The 19,140-nt window shown below is 39.3% G+C and overlaps 1 protein-coding gene across 2 annotated transcripts; it reads left to right on the top strand.

Moving 5' to 3' along the window:
- The first annotated feature begins 1,513 nt into the window (after positions 1-1,513).
- On the top strand, positions 1,514-18,369 carry gas2b (growth arrest-specific 2b). 2 transcript variants are annotated; one of them, XM_032509403.1, is made up of 8 exons: positions 1,514-1,936; positions 5,436-5,688; positions 7,167-7,276; positions 7,685-7,832; positions 9,020-9,083; positions 9,771-10,326; positions 10,420-10,527; positions 16,722-18,369. In XM_032509403.1, the coding sequence occupies exons 2-8, from the start codon at positions 5,466-5,468 to the stop codon at positions 16,929-16,931; spliced, it is 1,419 nt and encodes a 472-aa protein (XP_032365294.1). In that variant the 5' UTR covers positions 1,514-1,936; positions 5,436-5,465; the 3' UTR covers positions 16,932-18,369. The 2 variants fall into 2 exon arrangements, with proteins under 2 accessions (XP_032365294.1, XP_032365314.1); XM_032509423.1 differs by having other exon boundaries at positions 7,691-7,832.
- The last annotated feature ends 771 nt before the right edge of the window (positions 18,370-19,140 follow it).

Here is a 19,140-nt window from a genome sequence, read left to right on the forward strand (position 1 = left end):
TGTAGTTTCCCCTTGTGGGATTAATAAAGTATAATAAATAAAAATTAATGAAAACGTTTCTTAAGTCACTACTATGAAAGCCCTTGTATTTGCAGTATAAAGAACTGGGTGTGTGTTGCAACATTACTGGGAAAAATTACATGCGGCGCACGGTCAGTGATGAGTTTTCCATCACACAGCTGTGGTTGGTCCACCAGATCTGGTGCTAACACAACCTACTCGCTCTTCAACTATTGTGTGTGAAGCAGCTTACTGTGCTGGCCCATTTATCAAATACAAACTGACTGACAACACTGTTTGGATCTTTGGGGAAGTGAGATCCAAAATCACACCTCCATTTAGCGGCTACAGAGCTCCGTCAGAGCTCCGTGGTATCAGCGGCAGCTGGTAGATGTGTTCACCTACCAACAGGTGACTGTGAGTCGGGTACAGATACCACCAGATGAGGGCTCTTTCAGGGGTGATGTAGTGAAGATCAGACAAAAAAAAGTGACAACATGCGGCTACAATAGTTAAGTTCAGGAAGTATTTTGTTTTTGCTCGGTGGTGAACTTCGCTTGAAAGCAGTTTGTGTTTTATATTTTCTTTATTTTTACAGACTCAAGGTCCAGATGATAAAAAAAAAAAAACACATTACAAAAGGGGTTAAGACCAGACACAGACATAAATACATATAAACAAACTGATCCCCAACAATATCACAACAAGAAACACACATACATACAAATTTACCAATTGCAATGCTCAATGATTAAAACAAGTACAGGTGCGTGTTCCAGTGATTCCAGAGTTTTGACGAATATCTGGTATCACTAAGTGCAGGATTGATTATAGCATTTAAATAGTATTATTTGACTCAGTTAATCGGCATATAAATCTGTACATAAACTTCCTCAGCACAGCGTAGAAGGTGGGAACATTACAGGTCACACACAGATGGCCAGCACTGGTCCATCTTGGACGCTTCATCAAGATTCTAAATGCATCATTGTATGCCACCTTTATCTTGTTTATCTTTGCTTTACTGTAGCTGCACCATAGATGAGCTATGTTGACACCACATTGTGCATTGCGTTTTGAGATTATTTTCCATTAAATATTGAAGTTCATAAATGTGTGGTGTTTTGGCATGCTTGGCCAAATGGCACTTTCCATAGTGTTAAAATGGGGATTTAATTATTGCATATTTTGTTTTGTTGTGCATGATCAAAAAACATTCCCTCCCCCCCTCTGTTTTTTTTTTACAAATCGCACCCTGCTTAGCTTTGTGAAACTATCCCATGGTTGTACAGATCAGTACAGAATTCATTGAGTAGGCTGGAGAACATGTTTGATAAATGGTCCCCTCAAATTACAAATAATTTCTAAACTATAGAAATAGAAACAACTATAGGTACATGCAATCAGAACTAAAAAAAAACACAACCTAAAATTTGCTTTCATGTCTTTATGCACCGTTTCATTGGAACTGTGTTTCTATGGAAACCAAGTCGACTTCCTGTCAGCTGTCGAGCTCACAAAAAAATCAGCCAACAACCGCACCAATAAATTCAGCCTGCGCCAAATTTGAATGGTTTTATTAGAAACTGACTCATAGTTTGCTTACACTATGTCATGTAAAGTTTTCTAATGTAACTTTTCTCGCGTTGTTTAATCGTGTCAAAGAAAGCCAAACAAACTATGTGTTCAGTAGCTAGCTAACACGATCTTGTAAGTTGACGCCACACGTTTGCAGGCGTGTACAGGAGAGAGTTTAACAGTGAGGGCAGCCTCCAGCCTCCTTGTTCCAGTGTATTTTACATTTGGCCAACCTGACGGCGATGAACATCTGGCACAGAGTGGTGTGCGCGTGTCAGTGAGAGGAACACTGCAGGCGAGAAGATACTGAGAGGAAACTTTGATGAAAAAGGAAATCTGCTGTTTCTGTTAGCGTTAAGTAAGTATATTTTTGCATGCTAATGCTACTGTTCATTTCTAATATTGATAAAAGTTAGGACTTTAATGTTGCACATGTTGACAATTAGGATGTTAGGTTGATAGGTTGGTAAGACAAACTGTAATTATGAAAAAACGTTTGTAGAAACAGTGAAATAAGAGATATCTCTTATTTCACTGTTTCTACAAACGTTTTTTCGTCATGTCGCCAGTGTTTGTAAGTATAGGTCGTTCACTTTAACTTCTCGTTTTTGTTATAATGTTAAACATTGTTATGTTTTTGTTTATGACATGGATAGCGCAGCAGTTTCGAATTTAAATATAATTCCAATTGGTTTAAAATTATTTTACAAAACGATGACTGAAGTGAGTTGTCACATGCATTTTACATTGGCATATAGCACTCATGAATGGGTGTTTTCCCACAATTTAAGATCAGAACTATACAATTTAAAGCGTTAATTTTTTTAGTTTTTTTTTAGTTTTTTGTGCAGTTAATATTTTCCAGAAAAAGCTGTTAAATTGCCTTGTAGTCAGAAGACCCTAACCCTAATACTGTATGTTTTAATGTGGGTTCTAAAATTGAGTTAAAGCTTAAGTTTAAGCACTCAGTATACCTACACAGAAATAAATCCTCCAACATGTTCATGATGTCTGACCATTGCCTCGGTAGGAAAAAGAAAAAGTTGAGTTAGAACTCCCTCAATGAACAGACTGTTCAGAGGGGCTCATTGTTTATTTAATTTACCCCACACTAAAACAATCAATCAAAAGTATATGTGTGGCCTATATTTTAAAATCTTGGTGCCAAAATTGTATTTTTTTGTGTTTTACTGGAGCAGGAGCACAGTAAGTCTCCACTGTTCAGGGTGCAGCAGGCAACAGACCTTTCCATCCTGTGTTGATATGAGGTTTATTTAGTCTAGAAGCAGCGTAAGGAAAGCCACTGGGTGAGAGCATCGCTGAAACCTTTACCTCACTATACCTTACTATGCTGTTCTATTCATTTAATGCCTTTTATTCATTCACTTGTTTTACATGACCTCTTTTAAGCTGGGACATTTTACACTGAGGCACCAGATCATTGACTCAAAACTGACAGAGAAAGCTTTAGCTTCAGCAGTGCTGTCGGACATCCACTTGAAGTTATTACCGTAATGATTTATTATGAATGTTTTTTTTCAAACAGTTGCCACAGAGAGTGAATATTGAACAGGATTTGAAAGACAAAAACAGAATGCATAAGCCTGCAGGTGATACAGTAACAGCATTTTTACTGAAATTACTTTGTGGAAACAGCGACACATGTTCCTGACTGAAGAGAGGATTCTTTTAAGTGACACATTTGCTATTTTCTTTCCAAAGTAAACATGAGAGTGGTGTCTGTCATGTAAGGAAACAGAATTGTGTAATCTAGTTGTGAAGTTAGTTGTTTACCAGACATATGCTTTGGTTTCATTCTCCAAAGATTTTTGCTCTCATTCCGAAAAAAAAACAATTAAAGGCTGTGAAATACCACTTAAGGAATTCTTACTTAAAGTTATGTAAAGTTAATCAGGTGGAATAGAAACACTGATACAAGCATGGGCCTGTGTGTGTGTGTGTGTGTGTGTGTGTGTGTGTGTGTGTGTGTGTGTGTGCGCGTGCATGCTTGTGTGTTGTGTGTTTACAGACATGGACCCTTAGCTCTCCAGGAATATAAAGGCTGCTAGTGTCTGAGAGCTAGGCCAGTAGCTGACCTTTGCCTTCCCTTCCCCACCGAGCCATCCTGTAGCCGAGGTGTGAATATTGCACCTGGATGTTTTGTTAGAGACAGACGCTCCCATGCCCTGCTGATCAACCTGTAAACCAGCGTCAAACTTGGCAGGCAGCCCCTTCTCCATTATACCATGTCTCTGTCCCACGTCTGCATGTTTACAAAAGACCCTTTTCACTATGTCCAGTAAGAACCGCGTGTCTACAACATCCTCACATTTATCTCACACAGGCTCTGCTCAGAATTCCCTGACATACATAACTGCATGTACATCTTTGCCCTTTCTTCTGTGATCATGTGCAAGGGATTTGTCATCTGCTTTTTGCTGGGATACTGTAAGGCAACTTTACAACAAACTACATTTGAACTTGTTATAAGGATCAGCAACAGTGAGTTACAGGTACTTCAGTGCAAAAACACACAGGTGGTGTAGAACTAAATGAGCTCAAAAAGCCAGCTATGATGCTGCCTTTCTGGGTCCTAAACATCTGCCCTCCAGGTGTGCTTCTATTTGACAATTCTGCTAACAAATAAAGTCTTTGTTAAAGAACAGATTTGTATTAGACATGCTAGCTGCTCCAGTGATGGCAGCTCTGTCCCTCAGTCGGTCTATCCACCACTTTGGTCAGACTAAAATATTTCAACGTTTGATTAACTGCCATGACATTTTTAATAAGACACTCTTGTTCCCTTTAGGATGAATTGTAATCTCTATGATTTTTTTCACTTTCCATTTACTGTTATCCACATTTCAATTTGTCTAATACTTTGATTTATGACCAAATACCTGCAGAAGTGATTGCATTAGCCTTGACTGTACATCTAATTTAGTACTAATTAGTAAAGTTAGCATGCTTACACATTAACTAAACTAGAATGTGGACATGGACATGTTAGCACTGTTACTCATCTTTGCATTTAGCTCAAAGCACTTTTCTTTTGGCATCTGAGAAGCCTTACAATTCACAGATCTTTAAATATACTCAAACTGGACTTCCCAGATCGTATTCCATGTCTCACCAATACCTTACATAAACAACACAGCCCCCATCATCGCAGCCCCTTGTTTAAATGCCGGGGATGTTCTCAGTCTGAATGTTTGCTTAGTTTTATTACTTTACAGTGAAACTTTAGTCAGTCATCTGGAAAAAATCAAGCTTATCCCAAGTCTCTACTGTAGATTACTCAGCAGACCCAGTGACCCACTGAATGTGTTGTTGCCTTAAATCTAGCTGATTAGCAGTGAGTGTTACTGGCAGTTTCAGCATGTCTCTGCATGGGGCTGAGCTTTATGATGGAGGCTGCTCTGGGAACAGGACAAATGAGCCATATAGCCGCACCAGGAGACTGGCTCAGGGCTGCAGCTGTACATATTATTAAACCTTTAGTCAGTCAGTTTAATCCCTTTGATTAATGACTGTGTGTTGTGAGTGTGAGGTCTGTACATAGAAGCCAGTGTATATGTTGTTTCAACATGTATTGTTGCTTTTTTATTTGTGTGGACAAAATGTCACAGAGAAATATCACAAAATTCTTTTCATTGCAATGCTATTTGGATTTAAAACATGGAATTGTAGTTTTATTGTTATTACAGTAGTTCAATTCTTGATTTGTAACCAAATCTAAAACCAAACTCTCCAAATTGTGACAAAAACTTTGGTAAATTAGACTAAACTCAGTTCATGCAAAATGTCCAAATAAAAACCTAGGAGCATTAAAAAGCATCTAATATTTGGTCCACCAGGGTCTGTCAAAGACGGATCTTAGCTGAAGCATGGACAGCGAAGTGGAAGCGATGAACACCAGTCAAGACGGTCCTCTGAGCCCGAGGCTTCTGACCGGGTTGGGGATGAACTGTCTTCTTGACCAAAAGTACAGACATTCTGGGCCTGGCCTCGCCAGTCCTCAGGAGTACAACCAGTGGCTGCCTTATCGCCATGATGCCAGCCTGCTGCCTATGAAAGAAGACCTGGCCTTCTGGTTCAACACACTAATGGGTGAGACAGTTTTCCTCCACCTATTTTCACCAGGGGTTTTGAAATTAATCATTGCATCGATGCATTGCAATGCAGACCTGGACCATTCTGCATTGATGCAGTGACAGACTATAATCGATTATTGCCTACTTATGTTGCATGTTGATTTTTTGCCTTTTGTCTGTGGTCTGCTGTGTTCAGACTCCGCTACATTCATGAAGTGTATTTTTTAAGAGCAGATACAAAAAAGAGGAGTTTAAATACATATATCTGACTGCTTGAATTTGTTGATGAAAGCCATGTCTAGCAATATACAATAATATTTAGGAGGTGATGCATTGTGATGCATCGTGGTATCAAATCAATTTGAATAGTTGACAGGATAATCACAATCAAATCAAATTGTGAGACCAATGAAGATTCACAACCCTAATGTTCACAACACTGTCTGGACATCAGCTACAGTAAACAATTATCTAGAGATTAAAAACTAAAGATTAAGAAGATCTTTATTTTCAAGAATAATTTGAAAAGCTGCACTAGCATTAAACACGCAGGCAAATTAACCTACTTATTATCCAAAATCCTTGAAATACTTCTTCATAAGGCTGTGACTCCAGGGTAAGGGATGATCCTTCGTAAAGGAACATAAAGGATCTGTACATGCCGCAGCCTGTTGGAAGGTATCTGGAAAGTGACAAGACTCCAACAGGATACGTTGTTGACTTACAGTATGCAACTACAGAAGCTACAAAATAGCTTGTGAGCCAAAAAGTTATATTTGGAATCAGAATAGAGCTTTTGAAACCTGATTTGTTTACCACCTCACATCTTTTCTTAGACAAAACATTTCTGTGGCTACATTTGGTATTTGGTAAATCCATACATCTGAAAAACAGATGTCTTCCCCTTGAGATTTTCTATGCAATAGGATATTGTAACAAATATGTGATTACTGCAAAAGGCATGTGCAGTTGAGTATACCATGTGTAATTCTCAGAGAGAAACAAAAATGGAGGTTTACCAGCTTATCAATCACGATCAAAAGATTCCTGGGAACTTTAATTTTTATATTGAAATTCAGCAGATAACTCAAACATCTGGGTTAGGATTCATTTTCACCTTCACTTAATGAATAACGGAGACATCTGACAGCATTATCAGCTAATCCTTTGCATTTTACCTTGTTTTCTTTGCATTTCTTCAACATTGTTCTGATATTTTGTCAGCTTTGAAAGACCCAGCTTACGAAAAAATTGTAGTCAAAACTTTTATCTGTTGCTGCAAAACAATACAACAAACTGTTTTTAGCTGCATGTTATGTTATTGAGATTTTTATTTTGCAGATTTTGCATTGGAATAGCCTATATTGTTTAAACTCCTCTTTTGGAAAGAGCTTAGTATTTTTATGTGATAATTGGCAAAAAGCAAGATGACAAGCCTTGAGTATTAACTATGAGTGTCTGTACATAATTCAGTGTTTGTGTGTGTATCCTCAGGTGTGGACCTCAAAGCAGACAGTCTGATGGAGAAGTTGGATAACGGCGTTGTCCTCTGTGAGCTTGCACAGCTGCTCCAGGACAAGATGATGCGCACCAACAATGGCAAGGTGCTGCAACGACAAAGTAACGCACACATTCACACACATATATGTATACAGAAGGGAAGAATCAAGCAGATCACAGAAACACAAAACCAGTTCTCAGAAATTAGATATACACTCTAGAAAGCTTGAAAGTTTGTTACGGAAAACAATCACAGTATGTCCGAGGATGTACAGTATGTCAGGATCTGGTGGTGCATTCAGTAATTACTTAGCCTCACCTTGCTACAGTAGATTATGTTTTGATAAGATTGTGTTCCGGATTTGTCCGCCACACACAAATACATAATAAATAGATTTTTGTATTGTTTCAGATGTTGTTAACATGTTTCCACTTCCTGTGTGGTGTGTGTGTGTGTGTGTGTGTGTGTGTGTGTGTGTGTGTGTGTGTGTGTGTGTGTGTGTTGAAAACAGTCACAGCCTTTAATCAGAAGAGTGATCCACTGGCGAGCTGATGCAACTTCTGGATCATTCTTCGCCCGAGACAACACTGCCAACTTCCTCTACTGGTGTCGAAAGATAGGCGTCGATGAGGCTTACCTTTTTGAGTCAGAGGATTTGGGTGAGTTAAGACCAGAGATTGTGCCTAACATTATGGATTTGAGGAGCTCTAAAGGGAATCATGTCATGCAACACTTGTAGTATTAATTAAACTAAAATCTTTAGACGTTAAGTTTCATCTCACTGAGGCAGGATTACACAACAAGTCACAAGAGCTGTTTCTAGCCATTTGATTGTGTATTTGTGTTCGTCTCTCTACTGTAGTCCATTTGTTGGGTGAGAACATCATGTCATTTATATTTCTCCTTAAATATTTCCATTCCTCCTCAATCCCTCAGGTGCTGTTTAATTAGTGTGTTTAGTGACAAACCTTTTTCCCACTTCTGACCCTTTGTCTGAATAAATTTGAATGACTCAGCATAATGTGTCTTATTTTGTCAAAAGATATATACATTGCACATAATTTGTTGCTTGTACAAAATAACATGCATGCTTGAAAAATTAATGCATTCATTTTTACTTGTTTGTTTGTGAGAATGATAATGTATAGGTTAATCCCCCCCAACAATAGGTCCCACCCCCCCTCCCCTGCAGGCAGACTATCCTACTTCACTTGACTAAATGAGTGACGGCGAGAATAAACTTACTGTACTTTGACAGGCTTCAGTTTACTGCCTCAGTGACACAAAGAACAGATGATTACTCTTCTTCTTGTCTCTCATCTTCTTTTCTTGCTGCAGCCATGATGATGGTAATGGTGGATATCAAATACAGGTGAATGAAAATAAAATACCAGTGATAGTGACATATTTTCTGTTCATTACAATTGTATTTTGTTGTTATATTATACAAAGTTTCATGCATGCTCAACCAAATCATCATCATCATCAACAGATTAACTAACTGGGACTTTTTCTGGTCCAAACTGAGTGCACAGAGCCTCCTTTTTAATGTACAGGTAGTGGATTGGAGGCAGGAGAAGCTGACTTGTCTATGGGGCTTTCATGCCCTCATGCCCTCAGCTGCACATCCACAGGATTTCCTGCTCAGCTTCAAAGATAGAGATGCACAATAGAGACAGATTACCTCCTGAAATGGGCCCTCTCTGTTCAGACTGCAGCTGCTGTTTTCTTTTGACACAGACAAAAGTTTATCTCCGGAGACATCTTTCCTTTCAGATGATTGACTTTTTTTTATTTCTACCCCTCCAACCCCTTTGTTTGTACTTCCTGCGCGTGCTGTGTGAAGTGCTCCACAAGCAACCTAGGGAGGTGTGCCTGTGCTTGATGGAGCTGGGACGGATTGCAGCCAGGTAACTGCCCTACCTGTGTTAATTCAATTCAATTCAATTTTATTTATAGTATCAAATCACAACAAGAGTTATCTCAAGACACTTTACAGATAGAGCAGGTCTAGACCACACTCCAGAATCCACAAGGACCCAACAGTTCCAGTAGTTTCCTCCAGAGCAAGCAAAAGTGCTGTTACAGCTCAAGTACATCACAACTGAGTCACACTGAGCAGAACACATCAACTCTCTGGGTTTAATTTTTCTTGATGTTAGAGAAAGTGTCCTTCATCTGCTGACAAAGACAAAATGCCCAAAGATGCAACATGCTTAAACAATGCTAGGCATTTCATCAATTTATCCTATACTCTTAATTTTTTTTCTTTAATTTAAACTGGTCATCTGAGACTTTTACTTGTTTTACCATGTTTATCCATTTCTTTTAGATAACACTTTAAGCATTTTATCCACCACTTGCAAAAGTTTTGCTCACACTTGCAACAAGTTACAGATGACTCAATATGTGAATATAGTTTTTAAATTAAATTAGTTTAAATTAGTCGAGCTACTTCATTTTCAGTCTTTCTACATCCCCTGGTGACTGCAGAAGTATCCCCTGGGGTTCAAGTGTTCACTGGGGTGGAAATCTTCTCCTGTGTGTTGATTTATCCTGAAGATTGCTGAAATATATTTGTTAAAACTCTCTCTTAGGTATGGAGTGGAGCCTCCGGGGCTGGTGAAGTTGGAGAGAGAGATAGAGAGGGAGGAGGCGGGGTGCTTATCTCCATCATCCCCTCTGCCCTTCTCCTTTTTTCCTGCATCATTGTATTCACCATCACATTCATCCCTACCCCCAGCCCCCTCTCCTCCTCCTGCGCCCCTCACTCCAAGCACAACCTGTCTGTCTGAACCCTTCGCTGCCTCCCTTGCCTCTGATCTTCCATCAGCCACAACAAACCCAGTACCTACATGTTTATCCCCTCCTCAGCCCTCCCTCTCAGCCTCTAACCCTTGTACAACCACAGCCTCAACACAAACACCTTTGTTCTCTTCATCTTGCACCACTAACACATCTGCTTCAGCTTCACTGTCAGCACCCTCGCCAGGCCAAACACTGGTATCCACTCCCAAAGTCTCCTCTACCGCAATAACCAGACACACTCCCACAGCTACAGCTCCCATCACCTCCTCACCTGCAGCTCCTCGTTCCTCTAGCACATCCAAAAGCAGGAGGAGCACAGGCACCAGCAACATTTTGGATGATATTGTACGTCAGTGAAAGTTATCTTTTTTGAGCTTACAGATACTTACATATACATATCTTGTATGATTTGCCCTCTCTTTGTCTAACCTTTTCCAGGTGAGAAACATCATCGAAAACCCCCCCTGCAGCTGTCCGATCAAGTTTCTTGTAGAGAAGCAACCTAAAGGCTGCTACCGTGTTGGGGATAAAGTTCTATATATACGGGTGAGTATGTTCACGCTAACCCTGTCTCCAAGCTATTATATTTATATTTGAGAGACACATTATGAAAACTTAAAAAAAAGAAAATTGTTTCAGTATATCATCGGTTTCATTCGTAGCAACCAAAGCAGGATTAAACCTTCTAATGGTTATGTTTTGGCACTCGCAGTAGGTTAAAGTTAGGGAAATATGGTGGTTAAATATTGAAAAGGTCCAGACTTGAAGCACAAGACAGGACATGTTTATTATTATTTATCCGCAACCAGCTTTCCTAACCATAATCTAAGATCCCACACAAGATTTAATATGTGAACCACACTCACACGTCAATCCTCTACACTGACCTCTTCTCAATGACTTGTGTGCAGTGCAAACAATTTAGCACTTTCTACTCCTGAGGAAAGATTGCCACTGAACATAATTATTTCTGCAATTATGTTTCACATCAAAACACAACAGTTAAAACAAATTAGTTGTAATTGAATGTATTTTCTAGAAGGCAAGGTTTGTTCAGGATGGAAAATTAATACATTATTTGAAATTAGAGACATTCATGTAAAATTAGCTGCGTGGAATAATAACTTGACACTTTGATACCATGACTTGTTAGAAATAAACCCAATCTAATGGTTGGCCAAATGAAGATGCGTCAGAGATGCTACACCACATAATGAGATGTGAGGTGCGAAGGCCCTCAGGTTATTAATCAACAGCTGAGTCAGCAACAAGTGCAGTGTGTCAGAGTGACTGATAAGCAATGGTTTGGGATGGAGACGTAGATGCCTTTCAGCCTCCCTGAGTCGTGCACAACCCGTGTGCGTCTGTACAAAGGCTTGAGGAATGGCCTTCGGGGAGGCAGGGTTGCTTGGCAACCAATGGTCAGGATAAGACTGAGCTGACAATGATTTTATTCAGCACATAGACCTTCAGCAAAGAGTTCCAACCTGAAGGAAAAACAAACACGTCTCTTTCAGAATGATTTGGCGAAGATATGACCGTGATGTGCGGTTCAAATGGCAGCCCACTTGGGAGTCCAAGTCCATTGAGGTGTGGAGGGTTTTGAATATAAGAAGGTTTTACTTCACTGGCTGCATACAACCATCCAATTATACAAAAAGAAACAACATAACAGCTTCAGTGTATATTTATTTTACACTGTGTAGAGTGAATTGTCTGCAAGGCATTATCCATAAATCCATTAAAACTTACTGTACATGCTTTACATTGAAGAATAGTTTATTTTGAACAGGATATGATCTCACAATATATAACATCAAAAGGCAAAGTTCCTCCCCTTCCGATGGACCTGATGGGACCTTAATTTGAAAAAATGGTAGTGAACAGGGAGAGACTAATTATTTTTTGATCCCGTTTGATGTGAGCCATGAATTACACATATGATGTCTGTCAATTAAAAGATAATTTTGCAAGTCAACAAAGTTACTGTTTGTTGTTTGTTGTTGTAGTACCATTTAGTTTTGTGTGCTCAGTGAACTACATCTCTCGCCTCCCACAGTATACATCACCTTGCATGTTGCTTGGTTTGCTCGTTAGCTAGCTAGCTTAGCTACGTTCCACAACACACGTAACCTCATCTTACCAGTTGCGTTCCATCCAGCAAAGGTTAATCAGTCGAGAAGCGAAAAAACAAGCAAGATTCGTTGCTTGTGTGAGTAACTTTATATCTTGGTACAAAACACATAGACACCAAAGCTTCAGAGAGACGTCACCCATTTGACTTTGAAGTGTGTAGTCTTAGTATTTTCACAGTCCTATACCTTTTATTAAAAACTGAGACTTAATTTGACAAACATCATATGTTTAATTCATGGCTTAATTCAAAAGGGATCAAACAATAAGTTGTCACAGCGCTGTGGAGGAGGGTCTGGCTAGTTCACACAACATTTCGGGATGGGTGAAAAACGTGCTCTGGTTAATTGGCATTTCTTTAAACCAATCACAATCGTCGTGGGCGGCGCTAAGTGCCATACAGTGCAACGATGCCACTGCAAAATAGTCTCCGGATGGAACTTGTTTTGGTGGAACACATGTACATTCAAAGGTTGTTTTTCAGAAAACTCAGATTGGACAGATGGACTGACCCTGCAGAAATCTGAGGAGAAGTTAACCATAGTCCTCATAAATTGACCAGAGATTAAAATTCCCAGACAAAGAAAGCAAAGGTAACAGACATCCACACAAAAGGGTGAAATCCGGCAGAATTTCCAGCAGGAACGGAACAATCCCAGAAGTTGAACATTGTGGATATAGACTACACAGAGGTGTATCACAGCTTTGGTGGCAAATTGGCCACTAGTTGAAACCAATTTAATTGTTTTTATTGACCTATCACCCTGCTAACTGGTGATCAATACTAGTGTCAGCGTCTGCTTGCGTACAACATAGTTTCAGCTACATTTTAGACTGGCTGACAGACAATATATAGTAATGTCTCCCTTCAAGTCACAGAACACCTGTTTCTCCACAGCAGACCTGTCAATGTCAAAACGGCAGCACTTGTTAGAACACCACATCAAAGAAAGGCAATAAAGATATGATGATAAAATCCTGTTATTACTTCATATCAGGTACAGCAGAAGGCAAAAACAACTTTTATTTCTTTCATATATTAATATCTCAAGGATTGTTTTTCTAAACTCTCTCAACTGCTGACCTTTTGCGTTCACCTTTTCCATGCAGCCTACAAGCAGAAACAATGTTCCGCCATAACTCTGTAGCCGTCTGTCAATTTCAAGGTATAATTACTAGTTTGTAGATGCTACTTGCACTGCTCCCTTCCCTTTTCTCAAACACACCTCGGCTGTGTGAATAGAGCGCTGCAGCCCATCGACCCTAACTCCATCCATTACCTTGAGCTGCCTACATGTGTGCAGAGAAAAACGCCATGAACCTCAATTACCATACCACGATAACCTCTGTGCAACTCCTAGGAGAGCGTGCCATTCAGTGTGTACAGATCTTTTTAAAGAGCAGATACTATTGATTACCGAGACAAAGTCATTAGTGAGGGGTTTAATCAGACACCGTGTTAATGAGCAGCTGAGCGTGACCGCCCCTCCTCACATGTAAACTTTCTACCCCACCTCTTCCCCCCTTCTCTATTCCCTCTGGAGTCTATTCAATCCTGCTGGCCCTGGAGTGCTCCGCCATTCTTTGGTGTTAAAAAAGAGGGAGGCTTTTCTTTCTTCTCTGTGCCCAATTAGGCTCTCCTTCAGCTTTGTAGCAGCGACACTGTCTGCCTGTGTCAATGGAAGGAAAACACATTCAAACACCTTTCAATATCATGCCACATCAATTATTTGTTCATCATGCTATCTACATAAAAGATAAACCTAAAAAGTAAAATGTAGACATCTTGTTGTGAAGACGAAGGCAAAATCAGGACCAACATGAGGATGATGACATTGTTTTTCTTGCCTTTAGCTTAACATTTTGGTAGAAGACCCCTTCACCATCCTTTGTTCTAAAGTGTCCTTGAGCAAGGCATTGACTCCAAAGAATCTCCAGGGTCTTTGTTGTGTAGGTGACCCTGACCTTTGACCTTACATTGGAATGAGACTGCAGTTAGACCCATTGGTGTTTTGATCTAAATGCTAACGGCAGCATGCGAACATGGTCACTGTGGTAATGCTAACATGTTAATTCTAAGCAGGTATGATGTTTACCTTGTTCACCATCTTAGTTTCGCTTCTAAACACAAAGTACAGCTGATGCTGATGTCATTTTTTTTGCAGGTATCGTCTCATTAGATTAAAGATTCACCTTAGTTATTTAAATTCATCCTGAGGGGAAGATGAAACTCAAATGTGTATCATATGGTGGTGCTAGAGGAAAACTTAAGGAATCACCAGCGTCATTAGGCTTCGCCCCATAGGGACTGTGGATGTCTGTATAAAATTCCATGTCAATTCATGCAGTAGATGTTGAGATATTTCAGTCTGGATAAAAGGTGGTGCACCGACCGACTGACGTTGCCATCTCCAGGGCCATGATGCTAGCATCTTTCTCCTCATCCTTTAAAATAAGTCAACTCTATATCATTTATATGGCCGAATATCAAAAACCTGCCTCAAAGGGCTTCCAAAACTGTACAACATACGACACCTTTTGTTCTTCCGAAAGAAAAGGTAAAAAATCTTGAATAATTAATTAGAAATGGCAAAGTTCCCCCCCTTCTCTCTACCCTTTCTCACGTAGCTGTGAGCAAAATAAATAAAAGAAATGCCAAATGCTATTCCACAAAAAAATCCATATGCTGTCCCAGGGGCTCTCAAACATGCAATATATATTCATAAATACACTTTAATTTATCTCAGGTAGCCCAAGACCTGAGTACAGCAAAGAAAATAGAAAAATAGAAAAGAGACACACATGTGCCTGCATCAGCTCATATTCTTTAATGCTGCTTAGTTTGTCTATGTACTGTACATTGTAAAAAGGACTAGCTGTACTAAAAAAAAAAACACCATCAAGAGCAGTGTATGTGGCTAAAGCGTGCCTCCTACTGGCAGGTGTTTAAATGACTCCTCACTGAGTACACTCATGTATCTTTCAGCAGGAGAGAGAGAGAGAGAGAGAGGAGAGAGAGAGAGAGAGAGAGAGAGAGAGAGAGAGAATCAATGGATCTGCCAGGGAGGACACAGGGGAATCCAGGCGGTAGTTTATGAGCTGCAGACGTAGCACACTTTGTACGGAGACCTGAAGGGGGGGGGGGGGTCTGCCTCACAAAGAGGGCTTGTGTTGACTATTACAGTGCAGAGAGAGGCTGACTTTGTTTTTCATTAAATGATCAGTTTGATAGATTAATTGGCAGCATATGTCCCTGCTTTGCAACAGTTATGATGCATAATATACCATTGCATATAGCAATATAAAAATTATATACTATAATAAAAGACAGATTTATTTAATCAGGCAACAGAACAAGAAACTGAGATAGTCAAACAGCCACACAACCAGCACATATAAAGCCAGATAACCAACAATCAAGTGACATATGGATTTCTAAAAACAATTAGATGATTAATTTAATTTTCTTCCTTTTTTTAAACATCTGAGAAAAGCTTTGAAATCTCCAATAATCTAAGCTGGTTTAACAGAATCAAGCAACTTTATTTAAACATAAAAGTGTTCACTACATTGTATGAAAAAGAGATTAAAGGTGAGCATAAATACTGACAAAATGACATTTAGTTGGAACTGACAATTGGATTTATTTATATTTAATTTCTTAACAATTAACTTTAGTTAATGAATGAATTTTTGAGAATGAAGACCAGTCAGATTTACAATCGCTCCATGTCTGACAGGTAAGTGGTTTATTCAGGATGTCGGACTTGACCCCTGTCAACCTCAACATTTTAATATGCAGGATGACAGCTGAGACAGACCACGTCTGGGCTTTCCTTTCTGTGTTGCGTTGTGTGTCCATGCTTGTACCATTGACTTTTCATCCCATACATGTGACACACACCTCCCAAAGAAGAGTATATCTGCTTGGATTATCACATTCTTAATGGCTCCGTAATGAAGGGTTTATTGGCGATAAGGCAAGAAGGGGGTGGGCCAGTGCTGACAGGACAACGGATGGATTTGCTAGGCCTCCTGGGAATGCCATTGCCTCCTGGGAGTTGAGGGTCTGCACTAAACTCATCTCAATTTCTCCTTTCATTTTTCCTCCCAGGCTTTATATTGTGGCTGTAGTTGCCATGGCAGCGGTTAGTTTTCAGCTGTAAGGACGGCTGTCTTTAAAGGATGTGTTGATCAAATCCAACTGACCTCTCTACTGCTAAAAGAAAGACTGGCTATACATTAGTCCTTTTAGTCAAAATACTATGTTGCAGGTCCATGTGGGTGTGCCTTTGTGCGTCACTGCGTGTGTGTATTCATGTTCATATGTGGATTAGTCCTGCGTGTGTGCTCAGCTGGTGCCATGAGATGTTGTTTCATTTGGTTTAATGAGATTTTGACAAAGCTATTTGAGAGATCATTTGCCTTTCATAGCCAGAGCTACACATGATTGCAAATATTAGATTGGTGTATGTGTGTGTGGGGGGAGGACTGCTTTCCATATAATTGAGAATTCTATTCATAAACACATCCTGGAAGAAAATATATGCACACTTTTCCCCCTGCGTTCCCCTCCTTGACTGTGCTTCCATGTGTCACCTTTGCAGATGCTGAATGAGCGTCATGTAATGGTACGTGTAGGCGGAGGCTGGGAGACCTTCTTAAGTTACCTGCAGAAACACGACCCCTGCAAGGGAGGAGGGCCATCGGGCAGATCCGAGGTCAGGGTCTGCAGGGACAAAGCGAAGCCGCCTAGTTTAAACATCTCACCTGACAGCTACATGGTGGTCGGTGCCCATTACCGAGGCAAGAAGTAGACTCTCAAACCGCTCGCTTTTTCTTCTAGTTCTGAAAATTTGACTTAATCAGACCAAACTGTACAAGGTCAATGATTTAACATATAGTTTTAATAATCGATTAATCGCCTCAGTCACGTTTCAAAAAACGATGCCTTTCTGCTCTTTTTTGGGGGACATATATGATTATCAAACTAAATATATTTGCATTTTGGACTGAGGGGTGAATTAAACAAGCAATGTGAACACATCACTGTGGGCTGTGAGACATTTTCACTACAGACTAAATATGAAATAGAGAAATAATCAGCATTAATCAGTAATGAAAATGATTTTTAGTTGCAGCACAGGTTGTTACTGTATATAATAACTTTAATTTACTCAGAATCATCAAATATTCTATCAAGGACGGTTTTATGTGGTACTGTATGCAATAATGTCACTATGAGTTAAACTATACATTTGTACTGATAGTTTAGTTTGTAAACATAAAGCTATGTGTTTATGTATCATGATACTGTAGTTTGTATATTTGAGCTTTTGTACTTTGTTCCAGCAGTAGTTTGTGTAGTACACGTAGTATTGTGACTTTTAACGTATGGAATTATTTTCTTATCTTTACTAGATAAAACCTGTGTTGGTTTCTGTTAAAAAATAAACGTGCTGTGTTAAAGATAGACAATCTATACACACCCTAAATCACAGCTTTTAACATTTTTTCTTGTATTATGCATCATGATTTTTCATTTATATAATATGCTGGACCATTATGGACCTGTAGCAGAGACTGTATCACCCCAGTCAAGAGGCAAAGACGGGACACATCAGGTCCTACCTCTAGATGGCACCAAGTCCTTAGTGAAATAAGGCCAGGCCTCTTCGCCTATCTGGAGGAGGTGCAGTCAACACTGCTGTTACAATCCTGTCTTATGTCTCCATTTATCTCTTAGTTGGACAGACAATCTCTTTTCAGTTAAATAAATTAAAATATCACTGTTTCTTGCTGTATTGTTGTACATAATCATACTGTAAAGGGCAATCCATTCTGAGAGAAAGTAATATTACAGCACTAACTGCAAATGTTACCAATGACAGGTATTTACTGTTAATAACAATGCATCTTGGGAAAATAAAGGAAAAGGTGGGTATTACACCACTGCCAGTATAATACTGTAAATGCAATTAATACAGTAAAAAACTGTATGTCTATTTACAGTGAAATACCTTAACATTTAAAAAAAAGTATGGGTACTGTAAATAAACAGTAGTTCAGTGGCGAAGCTGCTGCCAGTATATTGCTGTAATTATAAGGTGAAAGGTTTTACAGTGTACCTCATGCCCAGAGGAGAGTAAAAAAAACACACTGCCGCCTCATCAGCAAGATTTGGAGGGTCACATAATCATTTTTTCTAGTGTGCAAACTGCAGAATACAAACATAGAAAGTCAAAACAAGTAATTACATGTTTTATTTCAGTAAAATAAATAAATTAAAAATGCACACAAGTTTTAATATATTAAAAGAAACTAACTGTAATGAGATCATGCAAGACTGTTATGTCTTTTTAGTCCCCACACATCTGCTGTGGATTCAACCAGTATAAATGACTTGTAGAAAATAATAGCTGTGCTACTGAAACAAGTACCACTCTAAACGGTGGCGTTTTCACAGGGCATTTCTCACTGCACATTGAGTACATTTCTAAGTTCCTCATGAAACACCGGAAGTTGCCACTTCATAAGGATTTTACAACAATTTCAAATGCATTGTTACACTGTGTTGACCTCATTCCTTTTCTAAAGCACATATTGTAATTCTTAATGTTTTGTCAATCTTGCTACTTTGTGCTACTGTTTTTCAGTGTTAAAACGCAATCATTTTAAAATACAGACATTGTTCTGTTGATGGTGTCCTTGGGATTTACTATTGGAGAGAAGGGGCATAAATATGTGCTTTAAATTTGTTGCTTGTAATACTTTTTTGACAAAGTCCTGCACATGTGCAGTGGTGGCACATCAGTTCTGGAAAATACAGATTTCCCAACTATAATACACAAAAAACTTGTAAGAATTATGTGCAATTGTGTTTCAGTCCTAACAACACATTATACTTGCACCATGTTATACATTACAGTTCACTGCTCACAGTAATACGTATATTACTGCGCATCAGTTGGGGTGTGAACTTAACACTTTATAAAACCAAAACACCAAACAGCATTGCATTCTGTG

The sequence above is a fragment of the Etheostoma spectabile genome, chromosome 1, assembly GCF_008692095.1.
Source record: "Etheostoma spectabile isolate EspeVRDwgs_2016 chromosome 1, UIUC_Espe_1.0, whole genome shotgun sequence".
NCBI lineage: Eukaryota > Metazoa > Chordata > Actinopteri > Perciformes > Percidae > Etheostoma > Etheostoma spectabile.